Source organism: Anarhichas minor, unplaced genomic scaffold, assembly GCF_050575085.1.
Source record: "Anarhichas minor isolate MPS153535 unplaced genomic scaffold, ASM5057508v1 ptg000026l, whole genome shotgun sequence".
In the NCBI taxonomy this organism is placed as follows: domain Eukaryota; kingdom Metazoa; phylum Chordata; class Actinopteri; order Perciformes; family Anarhichadidae; genus Anarhichas; species Anarhichas minor.
Genome location: NW_027466472.1, coordinates 14,890,375 through 14,915,874, shown reverse-complemented (window position 1 = coordinate 14,915,874; position 25,500 = coordinate 14,890,375). Strand labels below are relative to the sequence as shown.

Genomic DNA, 25,500 nt, shown 5'->3' with positions numbered 1-25,500 from the left:
TGACGTAAAATTCTGCATGCAGGACTTTTACTTGTAACAGAGTGTTTTTACACTAATCACACATCAAAACAAAGTCAAATCAACCAAGCATGCAGTATGTACACTTGTTTATAATGATACAATCGGATTCTGAGATGAGCTGCATCCTATTAACCAGTGTGAGCAGTCATGCACCACACACACACACATACACACACACACACACAGAGGACGGGGGCCCTCAGAAATCCCTGTGGCGCCTCTTATGTACGCAATGAGCGCTCAACCAGTGCATTCCTGCAGCACATTGTACTGTAGGTCTGCCCATGTTAACACAAGTTTCAACACAATGACAATAGAGTCTAAAGCGGCATTCCCACACTTTCAGCCTCTAACTGGAGAATCCATATCTTCCAGGTGTTTTCTATAGACACTATTTCAAATCTGGAGTGTCCCTGAGTGACCGCTCTCTCTGCCTCTGCCAGTAACACACAGCCTGACCTTCCTTTTACCTACACTGACTCAGCATTTGCTGCTTAATGTTAAGTGATTACAGTATGCTGCCGGTGACGCTCAGTGGGTGGGAGAGGCCTTTGTCAAGAATCCGTCCAACATCCTCTTAACCACATTTTAAAAGCGTGAAGCCATAAATCCCAGCTATCTGGACTCGCTGATGTGAGGCTAATTGATTCATTTAATGGGAAAAAAGTTAACGATGAACAATACGTTTTGCACTACGTCGTTATTGTGGAGCATTAAGTCCCTTTTAATAGCGTATCCTGACATCAATACATGGTTTTCATGTTGTAAGGAACACACTTTAATTTATTTTTTGCAATTTTGGTAGTTTTTGCTTTCAAAACTGAAATGCAGAGAATTTTAATTAAAAAAATGTAGCTGATTTTGCAATTTAAACTCAGTTTCATCAAACAAGAGGTGAAGTTAACAATCAAATAGACTGAAAAGATGTCCAGAAACATGAGATGGACTCAACTGAATTCTGCCTTGAATTGAAGAGTTAAATAACTGATTGAAATGTCTCCAAAACCAAGTTTTGGAATCCCATCAGAAATAACTAGCAGTATGATGACAGCCACTAAAACTTTAGTATTTGTCAAAGTCTGATTATTACACCTTCAGTTTACCTTACAAGACCCACTGTTCTTGCTTATAATTAGATTTGGTTCATGTCGGGATGAGAGGGTTATTTTGAGCTCAAAAACTCACATGAATATGTGATACAGGAGGTAAGATTAATATACGAGGGTCCGGTTTCAGTGATTCAGGCCGCAACGTATGAAATGGATCGGTATTAATGAAACTGAACCCATCAATAGGTTTCACATTTTCTGTTCTATGTGGCAGCATTGAGACAGTCTGTCACTGATGCACAAATTCAAACATGAATGCAAGATTGATTTTCATTTTTAGGGCTGAAATGTTATATTATTCATGTACAGCCTCTAGAAAAATTAAGGATAACAAGGATTTATTTTGCCCGTTCTCACTTCCAAAGCTTGAAATAACGCGGCTTTGTCGATGTTCCTTGGCGTCTGACACCGACGCATGTTTAGCATGTGTATGCAACGCACCCATCCGAGGCATTACGGACAGAAGTGAGAGATAGTCCATGCAGGGTGGGTAGAGGTGGAAGGGTCAAACAAACACAAGACTATCATCTTGTGAGACTGCATGTCAATGTCACATTGGAAAGTAAAAGTAAACATTGGCATTGTGTCACGTCAGTCATTAGTCACGGGAGTTGTTAGTGTCGTTTATTCACGTGACTCACATAAGTCGCTATAGTCATGTGACTCATTTGTCACTCGGTAGTCATGTGAGTCCCTTTATTTATAGCGCCGTTTGCAGTAACCCTCCGACGAACTAAATTTGAGGCATTGGTGTGAGCACAAATAAGCAACTCTTTGCCGACTTCAATGCTATATCAACATAAATTGGGATGATATGTCAATGTCGTTTTTACAACTCGTTTTTGCTGCCCCCATGTGGCTAAAAAAAATCTGTTTTTGCAGGTAAAAAGATCACAATTTGCCTTCACGTACACAACGGCTTCTCCAAAATAAGGCAAACAAGATTTGTTTTTTCTCCCCTCAAATTCATCCCCTTCTCCATTCAGGCCGGTATTCAACTTTACAAAACAGAGTACAAGACAGTAGAGGAAAGTGCAGAAGACACTTGTTTGTTTTGAAAAGTTGACCAAAACCAACTGTGAGATAATTTCTAAACCCAGAACACGCTTTCTGCACACAGCTGCAACTCTCTCGCCAAGGTAAACACATCCTGACCAGACGCAGTGACCCCTGTTGGCCTCGCTGGTGTCTTGGTTTGGTTGAGATGCACTCCTTCATTACAACACAGACTCTTTACCCCTATATAATTACTGACTCTCTCCTGGCCAATAGCTGCTTATTAATGACGCCTCGAATCTTGGAAGTAAAAGGAGAAAAGAGCTCTAAACTTCTATTCTGAGATTTACATTCCAGTTAATAATATTGAAGGGGGGTTAGACGTTTTTGTGAGTAAAGTTGGTCTGACTGGAGCCAGACGCAGGGCCCAGACAGTTTTATTGCATTGTGGGATTACTAGCTGGCTAAAATGAAAGTGAATTGTCACGGCTAGCAGACCCCCGATCCTCAAGGTTGCTGAAGACCCAACACATGACCTCGAAAGGTAACACAGCCCGGGGTGATTTTTAAAGAACAAACACGTACCTCAGCCAAAATAAGAAATGCGCTTTGACATTTGCTCTGATATCACCACAGGAGACACTCAGACATTCAGCCAATTAGAAAAAAAAAGAAACCTGACAGTGCAGAATGATGTGAAGTTAATATCAGGTGAGATTTCTTTCATTTACAGATTTTCTTATAAAATAGTTATAACAATAAATAAAAGTAACAAATACACAAATTGCCAAAATAATAACACTTGAGCTTTTAGGTGTAATTTATTAACCTTTATTTACCCAGAACACCTCTTGAGACACTTTACATTTTACAAGAGAGACGTGGTTAATACGGCAGCATAGAGAAGTTAACGCACAGTCACACACAATTGATTAACAACGTTGACATAAAATAAAATAAATAGGACCAGAGAGGCATTAAAAACAGTATCATTACCAGTGAAACATTTTGTTAATGTTTAAATGCCTATTATGCAGCAGTGAAGGAATTACTCAGTATACTGTTGTGTACTGTAATGAGAGGGGACCCTTATTAACTGTTACACCGCCGAACGGCATTCACAGCTTGCTCTCTGCTGATGTATATATAAAGTTATAATTATATATCTACCTTTTGTCATTCCTAGAGAATAGGTTATCGACCTTGTTTTTGTGCATTGACACATATAATTCAATGTGATTCTGCCCATCCTTTCCACCAAACTGTGAACAAGTGAAGCGGAAACAGTGAAGACACATCGGAAGCCTGACATCTCAGGAGGACGTAAAGGTCAAAGGTCAACATGTATACACCTATTATCATTCATCACACTAGCTAACGAATGAAACCAGAGAGGCTCTCCACCTCTGGCCATTTTCCAAGTAACCGACCCCTCCCTCCTTCATCTGAGCCGCTTTAACATGTGATTGGTCAGCGGGGAGTAACCTGGGATCATTACTGCCAATAAACCTGAGCGTGCATGAATCTGACAGGAAGGATAAAAGGTGGAGAAAAAAAAGTGTAATTCGTTGGAAATCCATCTCATCTCGACACCATGTGGACAACAGCATGAGGCCTTAGCTGCTTTTATCTAACAATTCAGAAATGAAACGAAATTCAATCAACCTTTATTTTCCCTCGTGCTGGCAGAGACAGTGGAAATGTCCTGTTTTGTCTTCAGTTTTCGGTCTTCTCCCCTTCCTCTGAAGCCGCGGGGGCAGTAGCCTCCAACTCCTGACCATCGCTGCGTGAGCGCTGCACTGGCCAGCGTTAAGTCTCAGTAATTAAGACTTCACGCTGTTCGACTTTAAAAGCTCCTAAATGGGCCTCCCGCTGCCTCCCGCCCCTCGTTGTTGAAAGTAATTTATTCGATTTGACATGAGTTGTGCTTCACCTCATCCTCGCCTCTACCGCAACACACGCCTGTGTTGTGGTGGAACAATGGAGTTCCTCTCCTCCTTTTGTCTGTATTTGCCTTTGTCATCCCTGCTTCTGTATATGATCGTCGCTGCGTTTAATGAAGCCAAAAGTGCCTCTGTTTTAGACGAGGTCGTAGACAATTAGGAAGTCAAGTGGTCAATCAGGAAACTATAGTGAGAAAGGAAAACAAGTCTAAGACAAATGCAGGAAACAGCAGATAAATACTGTACTTTTTATACTTCTTTGAGAATGTTTTTCAGTCCATTATACATTTAATGATTTAGTTTGTTTGGTTAAGTGACTGCTTAATTACACTGACCCAAATGACAAATTTATTGTCATGTTTAAAATGCCTAAGCCTGTAATGTATCAATAGGCTTTGGGCCGGATTAAGCCCCCGTGGGTCCCCAGTGGAAAAAATAAGCCCTGGGTTCATATAAACCCATCGTTTCTCCCACTCTCTGTGCCTGAATTAGTTAGTGCTTTGAGGTAACTTTATGAAGCACAGAATTAGTTAGGAATATGCCTAACAGAGGTCACTTACCCAGTACTTTACTTTATTGAGAGACTAATGCATTCATCAGGGTCCTTATATGTTTTATTTATAGACTTTATTTCTCAGGGAAAGTGCATGTTAATAAACAGTACTGTCATTATGCACATTACAATTAACATAAGATGGGTATGGGACAAAGAATCAAAGAGAGGGAGGGCAAAGGCAATAATACTTCAAATACTTCAAATATATGAACAATATGAAATTAAATAAAACAATATGAAATACAATTGTGAGCGTCATGAAAGGATATGACAATATAAGTCATGAAATTAACAAGGTTGTTCACATAATGATGTCGGCCTCTATCTGTGAATGCTCTGCCGGCCCCTGCAGTAAATCAGAGCCATAAATCAGATATGTTAAGGCCGCGCTGATGTTGTTGTAACAAAAAAGCACATGTCCTGACTGAAAGCCCGATCCCTGGTGATACATCATCCAGCAGAACAGCTGAGTGTGACAGGCTCATCTGTCCCGGTCAGGAGAGGTCTCCCTGTTAGATAAAAGACTGAGGAGAAGGGCTGCAAAACAAAAGGTAGCACACACAAATCAGAGCTAAACAGCTGTATGAAACATTATAAAAATCCAATCTGACTGATTGATAATAAGCTGAGTTTGCGGAGGCTTAATGTGAGGTGAGGGGTTTTATGGCCACTCTTAATGCTCCAAGGACTTGGAACTAACAACAACAGCCTCCGGTGGTGGTCTGCTGGCTGCTGAGCTCTGACACAGAGGCAGACAGCAGTCACATGACGAGCGCCGTCACGTCCACAAACGCACACAGTTGGTGGTAGCCGAGTGGACGGCTGGTCCAGCTGTCAGACAGCATCTACACGACCCCGCTGTCCAACTGTTGGCAGGAAGCATGCAGAGGGGAGTGGTGGGTGTCTGGTCAGCCGGATTAGATGCCGCTTCTTGGGCCTTGCAGTAGTCGCAGACTGACAGACACAAGCAGGTGAAGGAAAACAGCTTTAACACTAAAAATAACAGCAGACATGCAGACAGACAGACAGAAGTCCCTGAAAGTGATTGATGGTTCAATTCTTATGTCAATATGAAGTCTTTTTTTGCAGCGCGGCTCCAGGGATGGCAATGCTGGTCGTCAGTCAGTCGGTTGGTCCACAACTTTGGCTCAGACTGAAATATCTAAAACTAATGACTGTGGTTCTGAGAAAAATATCTTGACAACAATTAAATGGGTTGCAAGGAAATTTGCTACTTACCAACAATTTTGGTAATTCCCTGACTTCCCTGATACTTTAGCACCACCAGCAGGTCCAAATTTATACAATGAAATATCTCAATATTTACTGAACAGATTGGCACAAGATCTTGCACAGAAGATACCAGACGGTGGATTCGGATGCCTTTTGTTATGTCCTGACTTTTTCTCCAGCGCCACCTGCAGGTTGACAAGTTTGGTTCAGAGTAAAATGTCTAAATGTCAAACTATCGGATGGATTGTCATTCAATTTGGTACGGGCGTTCATGGTTCCCAGAGGATGAATTGTAATAATTTTCTCTAGCGCCATCAGTTCAATAATATAATCAATATTATGTGTCCAATTATGACTAAATATCTGCAAAACGAATGACATTCCCATCAGCTGTACTTTGTGTTCAGTGCTAATTAGCATAAGTTAGCAGGCTTACTTGCTAAAATAAGATGGTGAACATGGTAAACATTACACTAGCTTAGCACCAGCTTTTTCACATTCTTAATGTGAGCTCACATTGTCAATCAAATTAAACCACTGCTGCAGCTAAGCACTTCCTCTCAGAGCTGCTGGCATGACTGCAGACTCTTGTTAATTGCAAAATGTAAAGTTCCTTCATGCCCCGCACATATTTTTCCAGCATATAGTTGCAGGTCCAGTCCAGCTGTATAGCCTGCTCCATTCAATTGTGTGTTGTTGTTTCCTTTTACTATACCCTACGGACATTTCCCAGGGAACATTGCATTGTTTTGCAGGGATTAAAATTCACTGAAGATTATATCTGCTCCAGCACTGCTGAACAATGCTGGAGGGTGTCGGGGTCTACGTGTCACGGCCCAGTAAGATTGCTGCCCACCCATTCTGATCAGAGCCTGTGCACATGCCATGAGCCCAATTAGAAGCTGATCCATAAGAAAAACTCAGAGCCGTGTACCATGTAACTGTCTGCCCCTTGCACTCCAACACGTGCATGGTTTTGTCTTTAAAGGTGCCCGTTACAGCAGTGGGCGGCAGAGATGGTCAGTCTGCCAAAAGGAAGAATGAGCCTATGGATATTTTCTTACCGTTCCCACTACCCTATCTGTGTGTTTATACCTTATTTATTAGGCCCCAGAGAAAACCACTCCATCATGCCAGTTTAATTTCATATTGTGCAATAATGCTGCTCTCAGTACTTTTCTTTAAACTGTCTCTGGAAAACCGTCTGAGTCAGCAGAGAGAAACGCAGGCAGCGAGCAGCGAGCAGCGAGCTTTTCCACGGCGGCAGAGTGAGCTGGGAACACAGAAACTGATCTGTGAATGGCCTCGGTGCAAACTAGAGCAACAATGTGGCTCGTCTATGAAAACCTTCATTGTCTTCGCTCTCGGTCTCAGAGTAGTCGCTGCACAAAGAGTGTTTTGTCACGGTGCCCGACCTCTCGTTGTTCATTCTGCAAACAAGTCAATTTTACTCCTGAAAGGTGATGGATGTGGGAGGATTTTGGAACATGCCATGATTCAGATCTCTCTTTTGCTGTTGTGAGTTTTTTTTTTAATGAGAAACATTTGATAATTCTTTCTGCCTGTAATAGAAAGTAAGTGTTTTCAATACTGCAGCTTAAAGCAGATAATCAAGACGGCTTCCCTGCATCACTCAAATGCTCCCATTGAACATCACAATAAAAAAAACTTACACTTGTAGCTTGTACGACACAAAAGGCAACATGAGACAGTAGCTGTCTGCAAACAGAGCAGAGGCCACAGGTCCCTCGGCAGAAAGAGTTTGGGCAGTTGTCATTATGAAATTGTTAAACCAACTCCAGAGGGAAATATCCGGCTCTTCGGCCGCTAAATGCTCCACTATGTTCACCAGCTGATCGCTAACTTTGTCTGCTGTGTGGTGCTGGGCTGGGTTTTCACTGTAAAACAATGCTAATGAGGAGTTAACCAGAAGGTCAAAACAAGACAATGAGCTGACAGATACTATAAAGGTAACGTAAAGCTGAGGGGGACGAGAGAGTCAGGTGATAATTCTCTGTGGGTTTGTCACTACGCGCGACTCTTTTCACATTATAGGTGGTGATTTGATCAATTATAGACATAAGGTTGGTCATCTTGAGAACTAGATAGAATATGCTATTTAAAAAAGTATCCAACCAAAAAACGCGGTCTTGTGTTGCCAACTCTTCCCAACTCTTCTTATTTTGTCAGAGCGTTTGATTAATTGATTGCTGTCGGGATGTCATGAGAATTTGATCAAATATAACTAAAAAAGTTACCAACCATTCCTATGACAAGTGGACAACACCAACTGCTTGTGACTGAAGACTGAAGAGATTTTTGATGTTTTTTTCTTGGTGCTCGTCGCCACTGTCTCAGCCACAGGTGTCTGCTGTCCTGGAGCCTCACACACTTCACACCGAGAAGAGGGCCGGCGAGACCGCAGGCCATGTGACAACATTTTTGTTGTAACTGCTCCGCACTCTCCCACCCTGTGCAGCATTTCATTATTTCCAAACCCATGAGCTCAAACAATTTGTCTGTTCAGCTCAGTCAGCTGTGGCCTTTGAAGTGAAGCTCCCCGGTGCTGCGTTCGTGTTCATGAGCTGACAATCAGCGTTTTTTGGAGGAGGAAGAGGAAGGTAGCACAAACTAGAAGTGACTACCTCTCTTTCCTTCTGTGTGAATTAATAAATCACGAGAGGTAACAAAAGAAAACAACAGTGGCGGTACACAGGCAGTGAAAAAGAAAAAAAGAGGCATTTTTACAGGAATAGTTTCTAAAGGTTAAAGTTTGACGTAGAAACCCGTCTTGACTTTAACATCTTTGGGTGGGGTCTTGAAGAATGTTGAAAGGACTCGGTGCTGTTTTACGAGGTAGCAAAACTAAACACATTTGCTGACGGATTCATTAAGTGTGAAAAAATGCCCCTCGCAGCTATCTGCCAAACACCGAAGAAAGGAAAAAGGAGCGGTAACCCAAGCCCACCAACACAGCGTTATTTACCCACACTGCCTGCACAAACATGCAGATGTTAGCAGTGATGGATTAGGCCGAGGTTATCCCGGTCAGGCAACACCGTGATAATAGAGTGAGTGCTTTTGGGCCGGAGCGACATGGACGCTGAAGTGATGAAAGTGAAGTCCAAGAAGGGAGATTTCTGTCCAACATGCCACAGAGGATTAAGTATCTGGTTTCTCCTCCTGCTCTTAATCTGGACCAGAGGGGGCCACTGTCACTTTGCTAAACAACACATATTGATAGTGTTTGTGTCACCTCCAAAGCCAGGTTAACACTGGAGATTAAACACAGGCACTTAGAGTGGGAGGACTTGGATTAGGGATGCCATTGTAAATTCCTTTGTAAATGTTCTGTGGGCATAATTTCAGTGTGATAAGTTCACAATATTCAAGGAGACACGTCTTATACTCTTTGAGGACTGATGGGTGACAGGAGGGAGTTGTGGGTGGTCAGTAGCCGCCTGGTCGATGCAGGTGTGATGAAAAAAAACAACAACCCGGCAGCTTCACTTGTTTTATTCTGTGAACCGGTGATGAAGAGGGTGCTGAGTTAGACGGGATGGAGAGCTGTGTTAAATGGGTCAGTTAGTTACCATCACAGGTGTGGACAGTGGAAGAGGCAGAAGGTGACAGAGACTGATGGCCACCGGCTTGAAAGACCGAAACACCTTTACTTTGTGTTTGGGAGGAAAAAAAGCAATCCATCTATCCATCCATAGATGCAACTCACTATTATTTTCATCTTCAATCTGTCAGTTTTGTTTCCCGGTTAACCGATTAATCATTTAGTCTTTAAATGTCAAAAGCATGCCCATGATAACTGACAAACTATTCGATTTATTATTTATCAAAATAGTTGTTGGATATGAGCTTGAAGGTTCCTTCTTGGCCTTGGAGATAGTATTTGGAATAAAACTTATTATTCAAGGGTGGCTTGTTAAATAAAGAACTCAAGGAAAACCTGGGAAAGCCTCACACTAAAAACTATGAATTATTTAAACTAACAGATTTCAATGTATCTGATATCTGCTTTCTTCAGGAGACAACTCAGAAGTCACTGGCATTTATACAATCTAGCACAGGTGCTACAAATCAGGGCAACGTCAGAGGCCGATCTAAGGGAGGCCGGAGACCAAACACAAGTCCACACAATCAGGAAATCAACCAGCACAAACGTCAAAATAGAATACACTTACATACCAAAAAAATAAGAATGCGCAATACAAATTCAACGAAGAAACATTGATCAATATCAGTTGGTCGCAGAGACCTTTGCTACGTGAAATCCCTCTCGCTCCCAGTTTCTTGTTTGTATTTCAATTAGAGACGCATCAATACTGAGACTAACATCGGCTATCGGATATCGGGCCAATTCAAAAAAGTGGATCGGGTATCAATGGGTCGATCTTGTGTTAGATACCATTATTTTAATAATTAACAATTCAGCACATTTATATCTACGTATCTATTTGTTTCATTGTACTTTAAAAAGTTAGGAAAGCAATGTTTAAGTCAAGCTTGGCGTTGCCTTACACAAAAAAGAAAGATCCCAGGTCCTTCCACTCAGTGGGAGGTTATTGTGAGGTTACAGCTTATTGATTGAACACTCGTATCAGACCGGTTCTAGGTTTCCACCCACACCTAAAGTCCAGGTATCAATATTGGTATCGGGACTGAGAAAGTCGGTCGTTGCATCCTTAGTTTCAACTGTTGCTATATCCGATAAAGGTCAATGTCAAAATGCGATACTTGAGCTTCGGCTGAAAGCTCTGAAAGAAATCCAGCAACCGGAACTTGAGATAAGATGTTTTTGTCAAACGATTTATGGATTATTATTATGATTATTAGACAAATGGTTAATCCCTTGTGTAGCTATCATTGTTATCCTGATTTAAGAATCATTTTTTGACATAAACTCACCACAAGGTCCATTTTGGACCTTTTGATTGTATCCCACGAGCTTCATCAGTTTTCATGGGGATTGTTGATATTCTTTTTTTCTTTTTTGCCCTTTTTGAGAACTTCTCGTTCTTGTTGCTTAAAAGTGGTGACTGAAAGTTCCTTCTTTCAATCTCAATTGTAACAAAGTATTTTGCAATTATTGCAAAAGTATGTAATGCAGTAAAGGGAAAAGTTGAAAAAGAGGAACACATTTTCTTATCACTACAAACTGCCTAAAAAAGAAAGATAGAAAGAAAAAGTCGAGACATTCTTAACAAAGGTTCCTCCTGCAGAGGTCCTGTACTCGTTTGTAAATTACTTTAGATACAGTCCCTTGTATCGATCTGTAAAGCTCTCAATGGATATGGGCTAAAAAAACCCTGATTCAAATTAAATAACTTAATAAAGGAAAATATAAATATCCTCTCTGTAAGCAGAATCCCAGGACACATTTGAGTGCAATAATAATGGTCTTTTATTGCAAACAAAAAAACAAAATACAATCTACCGCACTTCCATCTCTGATTCCATCAATCATTCAAACAACATACAAAATAATTGGTCAGAAACTCTCCAGAACAAATATAAAATGCAGTGAAAACAGGCTCACCCACTACGGTATCGTGAGAGCGGCACTTCTCGAACGCACATAAGATAAACTAACGCTCTGTGAAAATTACAGACTTCTTACAAAAAAAACAATAAAAAAAGAAAATAGCCAGCATATTTACAGGACAATAATATTTTCTTTGAGTCTGGCTCGTCTACATTCCCAGTGAAACTTTACTTATTACTCAGTAACTAAATTGTTACATGTGTCCTTTTAAAGCATATAAGGCATGACATAATCAACCTTTTGTCTATTCTGATAACAGAAAATCTTAAATATCAAGATGGAAGACATAGTAACAGACCAGTCGGTCCTCCTCTTTGACGATATTAATATCCTTTATATTAACGCTTGTTGTTTTTCAAAGTTTCTGTGCATTGCTCAGCCCGTCTAAGGCACCAACTATTCAGTAGGGGAGTCCAGAACAACCTGTACATGAGCATATAAATCAAACCGCTAATCCTACGCTAACCGATTAGCATTATGTACATGTGTATAAACATTACCGATGAGAAATAATGAACGTAGAAGGTAGTGAATAACTTAATTTACATGCAACCAGTTGGTGAGTGATCCAAAAGAATAAAAAAAAAAAAAAAAACTTAAAAACATTCATGACTTCAGCTCACTTTGCTTTTGTCAAACTGTCTTTAGAGATGAACAGATGCTGAAGGAAAAAGATCACTTTTAGAACAGAGACAGCAGTTTGCATTACCACAATAACAAACAAGTTGACAGCTATGAATCTGCCATACATTAGAAAAAAATAAAAAAAATGTGTGCATGCAGACACGGATGTGCTATATATCAGAGTTTGAGCACTTTAGTTGCCAAATGCGATGAGAGAGAAAAAAAAAAGAAAAGTTAATTAAAAAGCTGAAGGGTTTGAGACGACGACTGCTTTTCGAATGTGGGCTGCAGTGGCAGATGTGTGGTGGATGGGAGCGTGTGTGTGTGTGTGTGTGACGATGAGAGTGAGAGCGAGATTAAAGTAGTTTATTCTCAGACATCTAAACCTTTTGACCAAAGCCCTGGCATGGCAACACGAGGACAGAGAAGGGTTAAAAAAAAAAAAAAAAAGTAAAATGCACCCACAATCTATAAAACCCCCAATAAGAAAGGGGACCTCAAAATATGCCCCCCCCCCCACACACACACACACACACACACACACTCCACCCCCGTCCTGATTGTAACACAAGTATATGGTTCTGTCATCTAGCAACAAAATTGACCAAACAGGGATCTTTCCAAAAACTGGTCACGTTTTCCTTTGATCAATGCTTCGCTGCTGAGCAAACAGCGAAAGAAGAAGCAAAAAGAAGTGGGAAAGTGGAAGGTGAAATGAAGCAGTGAGAGATGAGCTCATTCATGAGGTCAACTCTTTTGTTTCAACGGAACGTCACCGGGTTTGTTGATTGTAGGAAACGGAAAAAAAAAGAAACATCCCTTTGGGAGGCATCACACAGACAGCTCTAACCTAGACGCTTCTTAAAGCAGTTTTTTTCACTGCTGGATTAAGTTTCTAGTTTCCATGATCGCTGTAGATCCTCAGAGGAGCCAAACCCCCAACATTACAGCCTGCTCTGTGATCAGCAGTGATGTCAGCCGCGCACGTTTCCAACTGTGCTGTGAGGTATTTGCGCAATCATACTTCAAACACGTACTTAATAAAGCCGAAAGATCAGTTTATTAGTGCTCTTTTTTCCCCCCTGCGCTTTCTGACTTTCTCCCCCCCCCCAACAAGTATTTTGCTTATTTACCATCATGAATCACGGCCCTGGAGTGTCGAGCGGGAGCAGTGAAACTGTTGGTGGTTCATGGAGCCACATAACGTCAGATGATGACAGCTGTGATGGTCACATCTGGTATTTATAACTCACAGCTTTGATCCCACGTTTAAAATAAAAACTATAATGACCAATTGGTGTTTGTGTGCAGACAGAAATCAGACGATGCAGAGGAGGGAAAAGGGGAACGACAGCGATGCAGCCTGTTATCAAGGCTAAGTGGAGCGGGCTAAAGCCTGGTTGGCTTCCTTTGATGTTCACTTCAACTGTAATAATGGAGTTGTGCTTTTTTGCTGCAAGAAAGTGACAGAGTTAACACATTTCAATAGGCTAATGATAATAGCGTAGTTGGTTAAAGTTATAATCCTTCAGACTTTCATGACATCCAATCCCTTTTTTAATACCATTCATGATCAGCATTTTTTCTGCAGTAATTATCTCGCTATAGTTTTTATTAGTAGTGGCAGGGTCCGCCATTCCCACAGTAAACAAGAGGCATTCAGAGGAAGCAATGCATGCACGTAATCCAGCACGGGGAGGCTCTTATTGTGGAAGAAGATAACAGTAATTCTCCGTTGTTGTTGTTTTGTTGTCAGCGGACTTTTTTTTTTTTTACAAGATTCACTAGTTGCTCCTCTTGTAAAGTAGCTGCTCAAAGACGGTTTGCTGCAGGACTGAAATCTTAAGGATTACAACTTCCAGAACAGAGATATCAGTGAAGCAGATCAGTTGAAATGAAGCTGAAAGTAAAAGTACTTCCACAGGGAGTGGCCTCTCTCTCTCTCTCTCTCTCTCTCTGTCAGGTAACATGAATACTTTACAGAAAATACTGTGAGATTGAAGAAGCCACAGAAGAACTTCACCAAAGGTTCACAGGGATTTCTCTTGGTAATGTACTCGCGTCAGTCAGTTTGCTTTCCCCTCAGAACAATGCCTGTGTGATTCTCCCTTTTTTAAATCATGTGAATGACAAACCTTCCCTTTAACTAGAAGATACATTTTGCTTTTAGAAAACTCATGCAATATAATTTGCTTTAAATACCGGTTGCAGCCATGATAAACATTTCAACAGTATGAAAAACGCTGGAAGTGCTCAAAAGACCATTATGAAAATGCCACAGGAGTCGTGAGGTTTTATGGGAGTAGACCTCAGGGATATAAATACTTCACCGACAAGAAGCTGAACACCTGACCTTTGACCTGTGTTAAAGACAGGTGCAAACACAAACAAAGCAGAATACAAAACCTCATTCACATCAGTGAAAACTTCACTGTATGCCAAAGCCTCTTAAGCCTACGCAGATAACATCACCGGGGTGTGGCAGATCACTTGTAGCTCCTTGAAATGCTACAAAAGTGTAATACAATCCACAAACATGTCCTTAAGGTTAAGTGGTTACAATCAAGGCAGAGCCGTATTGTTCAAAGAGCTCATTGTGAAACTGAGTTTAACTGAAATGACGCCTTTAATGATATTTATATCTGTCACTTTTTAAATCATTCTCAGTCAGTCGGTTTGTCTCGTCTGTTTTTTTCCCCCTCGGCTCCTCAAACATACCACTCCCTGCGTGAGATCACAGATCCGTCCACGTGGGACACATAGTCGCCGTCTGTACCATTGTCATAGCAGTCCTCCGGGAGGTAGGGGGAGCCGTTGTTCACCGTGGGGCTGTGCACGGGAGGCCCGCAGGGGTGCATGTTTTGGGTGTTGTAGTGATCTGGGTAGTAGTTTCCCTCCTTGAGGCCCCTGTGGGCATCCCCCTTGTTGGCCCAGTCATCCCTATCCTTGTGGTCGGGGGTGTAGTCGGGGTAAATGATGTCTCCGCCCAGTTTGGGTTTCAGCTCCTGGCTGCCTTTGCTCGTCTTGTCCCCGTAGACCTCCTGCAGCTCATGCGGCTGCAGCACGTCCAGCTGGGACTCCTTCTGCATGTCAGAGGGTCCCAGGTACTGTTTGGTGTAGTAGTCCCCCCTGAAGGTCCTGCGCTGTCGCATGAAGCAGACCCCGCCGAGGATCAGCAAGAGAATCAGGAATAAAACTCCGCCGACAACGCCGCCGACTATGGTGCCCAGGCTGCTGTCGTGCAAGGAGGCCAGGGTTGGGGAGGTGAACAGGGCTCTCCGCTCGTCCACGGCGGTGCCCGTTCCAGCGGTGTCGTGGAGGAGGAGGGCCACAGTGGTGCTGGGGGCGGCCGAGGTGGGGGGAGGATCTGCAGAGTGAACACGCGATGAAAAGGTTCAAAACAGAGAGGAAGGACAGCAGATGGAGTGAGGAAAAAGACCTCACTTTATGTTCTGTAAAGACTGGCCGAGCATACTTGAACGGTTTTTAGGATTCATTTCTATCAACACGGTGCAGTGCTGGAGCAGAGACATGCCTCCCCTGAGACTGAAGAATCTGTTGAAAGCTGCGCCGCGGAGCAAAAAGGAGGAAACGAGAGGGGCAGAAAGAGGTTATGTGCTAAATGTCTTTGTGTGTGCATGGGAAGAAAAAAAAAAGACGCAGATGGATTGGAGGACAGCGGACGTGCACCCGTGAGCATCTGAGTGAGCGTGATTGCCCCCCCCTCTCCCCCCCCCCCCCCCCCCTCCTTTCTTTTCTAAACCCCCCTCTTGAGAAGTCATGTGAGAAGATGAAACGCTGTGTGATCGATGTGAGGTTCCTGCATCTGATTTGTCCTCCGGTGGCCTGGCGTTTGTGATAGCAACCAGAGTCTTTGTGGAGCTCAAGGTCTGGATAACGGTCTCCAGTTTGACCTCCAGCCTCTGGGGCTCAGAGCAGCCTGATACCACTCGCCCATCTCTGCACAGGCTCATCAAAGGCTGGACTACAGAGCAATAGGACTCGCACTAATATGGAGGTCTGCATCTCCAGGAGGTTTTTTTTTGGGGTACTAGTTATCAAAACCGGATTCCCTGTGGAGCTGTAATGATGTCCACAATTTGTGTAACTGAGAAAGAGTCTAATCACCTGCAATTATACAGCGTGAGCCTGAAGGATCACGGCGAAAGTAAAAGCATGACAGAGGATAATGGAGACGGATGAAGGTCAGTGAACTGATACACTGGCGAGCGTACTCCTTCGTCAGTCAATATCAATCCCGCCCTGCAGCGCGACATTTTAAACTCATGTGGGGTTATGAGCATCTGTAACCATGTAGCCGGTCATCTGAGAGACAAGCAGCCAGAAACCACAAGGCTGCACAGACAACTGGAAACGTGAAACAGCTACACCGAGCAGCCACGGAGGGGGGGGAGGGGCGAATCTAGCCGAGCTCAACCTGGCTATCTCCACAGGGGATGGAAGTGAGAGGCCGCATGCCTGAGTCTTAATATTTGACAAGAGGAGCAAGATAATTGCTCGGTGCAAGTCCGTCCTAGACAGGATGTCAGCTGTGCTTTCGTTTGGAGCAAGACTCCAAACCCGGCCCGTACACAGATGGAGCCTGACAGCCTTTTTTTTTTTTTTTTTTTGGGACTTCTCCAGCTCTTTCCTTTCCGACAGTGAGAAATGAAAAGGATTGTTGTGTTTGGAAAAGGATTAAAAAGAAGCAGAGGAGAAATGGAAACAAAAAGAGATGCAGAGTTCTCAGGATTCACGCCCTGACTTTACAATCATGAACTCAAGTAGAAAACCATGGACAGACAGAGGAAGCAGACAGGAGTACTTTATTATCCTGTGAGGATTTATGTCAATAAATCTACAAAATTTGAATTAATCCAAATGCAGGGAAACCCCTTTTGATGAAGTAGGAAGGAGGAAGTTCCCTCGTCTGTAGTTTTAATCTATGAATGAAAGATTTCATAGAGAACAGCTATAAGAGTACAAAATACTGTTTAAAAAAAACAAATGATATGGAGTACAGACACACACTTTTGTGTACTGCAGATCTGTGAACACATTTCGTTATGTCCCACTGTGAAACCTGACCTTAAACAAAGGCTACATGGGTGCATAGTTTGCTGAACCAGCAGGAGTAAACACCCTCTCTCTTATCTGAGAAATCGAATGTTGCCAAAACCACAACACTGGAAATGTTTGGGACCGATACTCTTTATCTGCACTCCGTGCGCCTCAGTTGCCAGGAATGTGTGAAAGTGGATCTGGGCAGGGACATTTATACGGAGGCTTAGCTCTGCGAGAAGTGTTGAACTGAAGGCTGATCGTACCGAGAGGCTAATCTTACATCAGAGAGGCACGCCGAATGTCAAAAGGCACCGTTTGCTATTTTAACCTCGGTGGGTTAAAGGTGGTTTATTTAAGTGAGGAGACGGTTAAAAATAAGACATTCAAGAGCCCTTTAAGAAACTGAGGGGGGGAAAAAGTCTAAACGCACCTTGTACCCAGAGGTTCACGTCTTGGCTGCGGAGACCAATGTCGTTCATCACTTCACAGCGGTACACTCCAGAGTCGTTGCGCTCCAACGGGCGAGTGAAAGCAAAGCTATTGTTTGATTTCTCAACACCCTCGGGCATCAATCCATCCAACCTGAGCAGGAATGAAACATTAAATAAAATCTCAGAGCGTGCGGTACATCGTACACAGAGACTCAAAGGGAGATACGTTGTTATTGCTGCATGTTTTAAAGAATAACTGAAAAACCCATCCATGACTCGCAGAGATGTCACTGCTCTGCTGGTTGTGTTGACTCTAGCATTCAAAGGCCTGTTGCAACTATCTTATGATCACATGACCGGGATAATTGGAGCTGACTGCACTTCCATCAGTCGAGGGGGTTTCAACGTCAGGGCAGGAAAAAGAAAAGAAAGAGTTTGGCTGTGTAGACTTTTACTGGTACGGTCGGTTCAAACGAGGTCATGTTTCTTGTTTTTTAAAGCAAGATGATGACAAAGAGCTGCCAATAGGCGAGTGCTGCTCTGATGCATGAACCATTTGGAATCTTTTATTTATAGCAGGGAGTCTTCCCGATCGGTGCAGCAGCGCATTTGACAGTTCCAGTGCCCGGGCTCCAAAAGTCATGCTGGAGGTAATTTATAGACAGAATCTTTCTTTGCTTCGCTGCTTAATTTAAGTTTGTTTAAACCGAGTTTAGTTTTACCCAACTGGACCAATCAGCAGCTGATCATTCATGTAAAAACTCGTCGTCACTCAATACCAGTGTTAAACTCAGCCAAGTTTCACTACACCACAGTTAACTGTGCGAGTGAGATTTTATATGAACCATCAACAAACTACAAAAATGGCGTCCGTTATTTACATTCTACAATGACTTTTATTCAATGGTTCACATCATGTCATGTAATTCAACTTTAGCTGCTGATAACCTGAACTTTTTCCAAAGTTTATGAGTGAACCGAACATTTAAACAACTGACGTACTGAGGGCTGCAAAAGATATCGTCGTGTGAACAGCTGTGTCCCCTGAATTTGGGACGGAGACGGCTGCCACATTTGCAAGAATGTATGTCAGCCTGTTTTTACTTATTCTGTCTTGAAAGGTGGACCTTCAGGGTATGTATGCCATGTATTTCTGACGAGAAGTTAAAATCCACACAAAGTTTTCACACCGGAAGCATTTTTTTGGGGGGGGGGGGGTGGGGGGGGATACTGACCTGGTCCATGTGAAGTGATGGGCAGGTGGGTTGGCTTTGGCTCCACAGATGAACTTTACATTCTCTTGACCCACATACCAATTTTTGTCAATTCCTACAATCGATACCACTGGTTCAACTGTAAAACAAAATAAAACAAAAAGGTTACGATGTAAAGCATTTGCATTATTTACTAATACATAGAATCGTTTTTGTTATTCTTACACCTCGTGCAACAGTAAGTTTGTTCGTGCAGACGAAAACGTATTTATTTGGGCTTAATTGTTCATTCAAAGGATGTAAGACTAGGACTCAATAATCAGTCATTGGGATCCCAGCAGCCTGGCGACAGATGAGCTTTTCCAGAAGGAACAAAGCGTGCATTATAAGCACAGTAGTGAGCAACGACAAAAACAAAGGCTGTGCAGGACTGGAGCAGGGTACGGGACCTGCTGGTGAACGAGAGCCAAGAGAACAAACAAATGACTCCGGGGTCGGTGGAAAGTTAGAAAATGACAGACTCACTCAGACAGTAGCTGTACTGCAGCTAATAATAAACTCTACTGCCTCACCGTGACAAAGAAATAAAACAAAGGAAAGCAGGAGGATGCCTAAATGAAGCCCAGCACATGCCACTGTAATAACACATGGCAAACACTGACTTAGGCATCCAATATTTCATTTTGATTTCTCTGGAGGACGAATGAGGAACTCATTACAGCGTGCAGGAAGAGGACCTCGTCTCATCGTGTCCACTGACCCTTTTCACGCAACTCAACGTTAAAATTGTGCTTCTTTTGCACTTAAAATCCCTTGCCTCTGCATTTGACATGATTTATTGAGCTGGAAAGCCTCTTTCTCCGCGTATTAACCTTTGTTTTCCTGCGTCTCCATCCGCTGCCCCCTGCTACTTGTGTTGCTGCTGAGGCCTGATCAATATTTCATAAAATACCTTCATTAGCCGGCACTCACACGGTCCAAGCTCAGACAAACCCTTAGTAGCGCTCGCTAAGGAAGTATGCATCAATGATTACAACATTAAAGCGACTCTTAAACGGCCCCTTTATGGTAAAAGAGGGAAAGGTAGTGATCGGGCCATTCATAAATCAAGCTATTATCACGGGTTAATATCCATAAGATGTGCTGTGCCCGTTAGGGCTGCACAATTAGAACTATAACAATCATTACTTTGCTGGCTGTATTGATTAGGATTATCCATCTCGGTGATTTCAGGAAAAATGTATATCATTGATGATAACAGCAAAAATGTCAATAAACGGCACAATCTTACACAATTATTGAGCAGCGTTAGTATTATAACCAATGCAAGGTGGCGAGCAAGATGATCAGAAGCAATGTGGTGCAGCTGGTGACGGGAGGAAGACGCAAAACCATTCAGATGGAATTCGGATTAATTTGTGTCTCTGAACATGTTGCGGTGGAAGTTGAGGCTGCTGATAGGATTGATTTTTGTTATTGCATTATGTTGAGCAAGCTTTACTGAAACAGGAGGACATAGTGCTGATGTGTTTTTGGACAAACATGCAAATCTTTCCTGTCCAAATTCCAGGACAATGATGGACAACTAATTTGGGAATGTTGCACTTTACCAAATGTATTACAGTAGAAACTTTAAACGGGGAGTTAACAGTGTTGTGAGTCAATAGTTTCTGAACAATGGAGGTCTATGGCACAGAGACTAAGAAGCATTTGGATCAATTTACTTGTTGAAAATAAGAAAAAATATAGAAAAGACAAAGCAGGAATCAAGGAGGCGTAGTTATATTAGCGCACTTACACTGAACATTTAGTATGTATGGTATGCGGAACTCTGTTTGCAGGGCCGGGTGGCGCACCACACAGGTGAGCACCTTCCCCTGGGCGTAGCTCTGCGGTTGCCACATGTAGTGCACTTGTACAGTGGTGGTGCCGTTGGGCTCGTCCCGACTTTGCTTCTCACTCCGTCCGTACAGCTCCGTCTCCCAGAAGACCTCAGCAGTGGGACGGCCCCGCTCCGCTATGCAGGTAGCCACCAGCGACTCGTTGCCACCATCCAGCAGAGCCGTGGGGCCGGCGGACACATAGACCTTTGGCTCCACTGTGTTCAAGAGAGCGAGGAGGAGGAGGAGGAAAGTGGGGGGGGGGGGGGGGGGAGAGGAAATGACAGAATGGAGGAAAGATTACATAATGAATATTGATCTGTTTTAGTATGTATATGAATAAATAATGTCCAACATATGGTATATGGACAGAGGGAAGTGGCCTTAGTATACTTAACTGCCAGAGAGAGCAGATTGACTTCTTCCATTTCACATATATGCATTAAAAATTAATGAACCATGCTACTCAATCTTTATGAAGGCATTTCAGTGGAGACTGAGCCGTCTTTATTGTTGTGTTCCAAACATATGGTGTGTTACAGGACGGGTCGTCTATTGGTCCGACTCTAAGGCTCTAGCGGAGCTATGATTTCTGGGGGAAAAACCGTAATATTCCAAAATCAGAGGCTACTGACAGCCAACACTGATGCGTTTGTATTTGGCTATGTTGTACAGAAGGTTACTGTACACTTGTCAGCGCTTTAGAGCTGGGGTAATGTTATACTGGCTTTCTGAGAATAACTGCAGGTTCAGACCGAACAAGGATTTTTATTTTTCAACAGAGGAAAAACAGATCCATGCAAGAGGGACGTGACCAGAGTAACGCAACCCTCCACCTGCTGCGTAAAGCAGTTAAACAGTTTATTATGCTGCACTGGCCTAAAGAACACGTGGAGCACTGTTTAAAGCCGGGTTAAAGTGGATGTATTTGGCGTCATTGAGCAAAAATTCAACAATAAACTTTCATGATATTGTAATTCAAGTGGCGCTCTGGGGTAGACGTTTGTTTTTTGACAATGCAGCTCTTAAGCCCCTCCCACCAGACGAGCACAGGCATATGCGCACGCTTCATACAGTAACCTGTACCTCATCCCGGTCGTGATTGTGACCCTGATGCCATTTCTATAAGAAGCACCGTCCTGCTTTCTTTGACAACTTGTGGGCCTGTAAAGCCCTCTGAGACACCATGCTGTGATTTGAGGCTCTGGTAAGCTACATTATTAACGAACGCTTCAGAGATGGAAAGAAAACGTTAATAGTTTAGTCCACTGCTTAGCCACTTTGCCTAGCTCACGGATGTGGCTGTCTCATGACGACAGTTAGCAGAAGGTATCAACAACATTTTCTCTCTGAAACGCTTCGCCTATATTGTAGATTGTCAAGTCAGTCTTCCCTCTTTGGGTTTATTTGCAGTGCAGGCAGTTGTTGCCAATGCTTGAATGTTAACCTTTGCGACAGGATATTCTGCCATTGAATCAGGCTTTTGCCGTCTGAAGGGACGTGCGTGCACATCTCAATTTGTACAACAGCCAATAGGAATGCACTCTCGCTCTCTTGTCACAGGAAAGAAGTCCGGTTTTCCCTCAGAGCTCTTGAATTTTTTCCCCCAATGACGCCAAAAATACACGGCCTACCCCAGCTTTAACAATCACAAACTGACCGACACTTGAGAAAGTTCAGCAACACAAAAGAGAAAAAAAGGACAAAAGGTGTTCTGCTGAGGGAGAGGCAGTGAAGTCAACTGGCTACAGAGGTTACACAAGATCACACTTCCATGTACCACCACTACAATTTCCCACTTGTGTTTTTTTTCTTCTTTGTCTCCCAGTGCACCGCCTCCTCCATCTCTGTCCCTCTTAAAAGAACAGCTGTTCCACTTACTGCAATAGTGACAGTTTTAAGAGACACGTGGGGGCACACGCCGGCCTAATCCACAAGACAAGGCCATCGCCTTCAAGACATCTGTCGCCCCACTTCTTCCCCGTCGAGGCAGGAGGTCCAACAACAATTTCAAATAACTCCCGGCACCCCTTTTTTTCTAAAAATAAACCTGGCATCTCCCGTACCCACTGCAGGGGCGTCATCCACCTCGCATTCTTCAATCTCTTCTCCGTGCCCCTCCTTGCAGGCCTCCGTCTATAAACAGTAGCCGCTTTATGTTAAAGAGGCGAGCTGGCCGAAGCTTCAGAATAACTAAATCAGAGAGACGTGTTAATTTGGAGTTGCTGTCAGGAAAGGGAGGGGACCGCTTGGGATGAGTGGAAATGCTTTAGGGGGAAAGGGTAACGATTTCCCTTCAGCAAACCGGCTGCATTGGCCCTTTCCCGCCTACGCACGCACAGATCCACATATGCGTACAAACACTGATGTCAGAGTGGGAACCCCGTGGAAGAAGTTAACTAGATGCTCAATGGCCATGCATCACGTCTGGACATTTTTTACAGTATTTGTACAATTTAAAGCGGTCACTTTGGTATAGTGATGTGTGGCGTTTCTGAGATAAACAGGCACCATTTTTCTTTTTAGATTTTGGATGCTGTGATGCAAAAAGTTGACGCTGTAAGAAAGAAAAGCCAGTGAACTACAACAACCATAATTAACTGTGCAAATGAAGCCGCACGCGGCAAGCAGGTAAGATCAATCTAGCTAATAGGTAACAGAACAGGAATATATAAGCTGTATACTAGCTTTATGACACACACTTCCAAGAAACTGGAGGACGGGACGTCTTATAAATAAACTGAAAAGGAGAAATGAAACATTTCTCACCACACAAAAAAATCACCCTCTTCAGATTTTTGCTTTGGTGAGTCAGAAACTTTACTCATCTCTCTGTGGGGCAGATTTTTCAATTTTATGACTCAGCAAAAAAGGGGAAGGTGCATTGTTGACAAGTTCAGACAAAAAGAATGCAACTCACGGTCGGAGGATAAAGCTCAAATGCTTTATGTGTGTCGCATACATGTTTGGATTTTAAGAAAGTCAGTTTATTCGATTTCCTATTCACCCGTCAGCACTTTGAAACAAAGGGTCATTCTAACTCATTCATGTGTCATAATGTCCTCCTCGGCTCCTTTCCTATTGCTTACTGGTGGGGACTTTTGGCTCGCGTGCTGTCGCACACTTCCTGCTGAGCTGTTCCTTAAAAGCGTGGGACTTTTCTACGAGATGCTTTCGTGTGTCGAGTGTCTCATGAATGAAGAAAAGGTTTGTATAGAGTGTAACTTTTAAAAATAAGTCAATGTCCACCGCACTTGTTAATCATTATAATGTGTGTCGTGACTTCGGTCTATTATTCATGCATTTGAGCCTTTTAATCGAATAATCTTTTAATTGCTTTAGTTCATTTAAAAGGAATGCAAGTGAAATCAAGTGCTCTCTCTCCTAAAACACAAAGTATCAAAATGTATCAAAATTTTGAGTTGAGTTGTTTAAACTGAAGGAAATACAATACACACCATACAACTAGTGTTCTGTATATTAGAACAATATGTTGATAAACTCCGGTTCAACAGTATATTGTCCACACGTTGACGCGTTATCCAGAATTTGTTTTTTTCGGGATGCAGCAACCTCAAAACACTCTTGTGAAAAATGCACCAGTTAACCCAAAACGAGGCAGAGATGAAGAAGCCTTGGGAACGTCAATCCGCTGAGTTTAGGTCTTGTAATTGTGATGCGTGTTCTCCTTAAGAAAAACAATCTATGCCCACATGTCATGTATCTAATTGCCAAGAACATATAACACCATAATCACAACCTAATTACACATGAATTGTAAAGTAGGCCTAAGCATGTTCGTGTGATCCAAAAATATACAACATGCCTGAGAAGCTGCTAAGAGAGGAGCTGCTAGGTGAAGCTGAACTCTGTGAGGTCCCAGACACTGTGGCTGTCACAGCAGCACTTAATGTACCATTCATTAGTCATCAGAGTCTCCTCCGGTCTCTGGAGGGAGACGGGAAACTACTGCCTACAGTGCAATCCGCTTCTCTCAGCGCTGCCGGAGTGCAATCCAGCCGCCAATTTAGGGCTTGAAACATATGCTGACCGCAGAGAAAGTTCAACGTCCACGCTCCTCAGAGAGGAGCCCTTGACACCAGTGCAGAGACAGTATAGTGTATGTATGCAGTACTTTGAGAGTGACAATCTCCATTAAAAATGTATTACAGTCACACAGCGTGTGTTTGATGCGGTTTTGTACATTTCCTATTACGATACAGTGACCTTTTTTTTTTTTTTTTTTGTTTTTGATTGGGCAACTACAGATGAAATCGTTAAAAAAAAAGAAAATTTATGGGGACACTAAATGTGCAGATACCCAAAAGTATTGTATTTTTTATTACACATTTTCTAAACCGTGGATTGCCAAGTTTGTATTCTGCTTCTTCGGCGCCTGTGGGAGCTTCACAGATGCCAACTACTCAGCCTGAGGTATGATTTCATAATTCGTGACAAAGAGTAAAGACGACAATCCTCACTGGCTCCAGGCAAGTAGCTGCACATTGTAGAGTTAAGAGCATTGCGACACATTCAACTGTATTTAATGCAGCTTTGTTAGATGAGAGTGGATGTCATGAGAGCACACCCTACAATTAACTTGCTGTTGCATGCAACTAGTTGCACCAAGCAGACTGTTTGAACTCCCTGCACGTTGTTTACACGGTGGCTACAGGAGGAGAGTCTTTATATTCCATTCAAGTATTAATATCTGCACTTTTTGATTTGTATGCAAAGTGGGCTCGTGGAGGACCTAAAGGAGGAATTCATTTAAACCCTGACTCAGCAGTTTTTCACAGTAAGTGACACTGAGTGAAATGAAAGGGACCACACCACAGCAGCTTCTATACAGAGCATTCCTATGGGGATTTA

The 25,500-nt window shown here is 42.8% G+C and overlaps 1 protein-coding gene and 1 long non-coding RNA gene across 3 annotated transcripts in view; one reads left to right on the top strand and one right to left on the bottom strand.

Annotated features, from left to right (window-relative positions):
• Window positions 1–5,335: 5,335 nt before the first annotated feature.
• On the top strand, window positions 5,336–12,283 carry LOC142959026 (uncharacterized). The gene is made up of 2 exons (XR_012956185.1): window positions 5,336–5,596; window positions 5,715–12,283. It is a non-coding gene; the product is annotated as an uncharacterized LOC142959026 (long non-coding RNA).
• Window positions 11,257–25,500, bottom strand: part of nectin3a (nectin cell adhesion molecule 3a) — a 29,735-nt gene continuing 15,491 nt past the window's right edge. For both annotated transcript variants that reach the window (XM_076100152.1, XM_076100153.1), the window contains exons 3-6: window positions 20,547–20,846; window positions 18,770–18,887; window positions 17,534–17,685; window positions 11,257–15,406 (exon numbers count right to left, since the gene is read on the bottom strand). In XM_076100152.1, coding sequence (XP_075956267.1) covers window positions 14,748–15,406; window positions 17,534–17,685; window positions 18,770–18,887; window positions 20,547–20,846 — 1,229 coding nt within the window. In that variant the 3' untranslated portion in view covers window positions 11,257–14,747. The remainder of the gene's footprint in view (window positions 15,407–17,533; window positions 17,686–18,769; window positions 18,888–20,546; window positions 20,847–25,500) is intronic.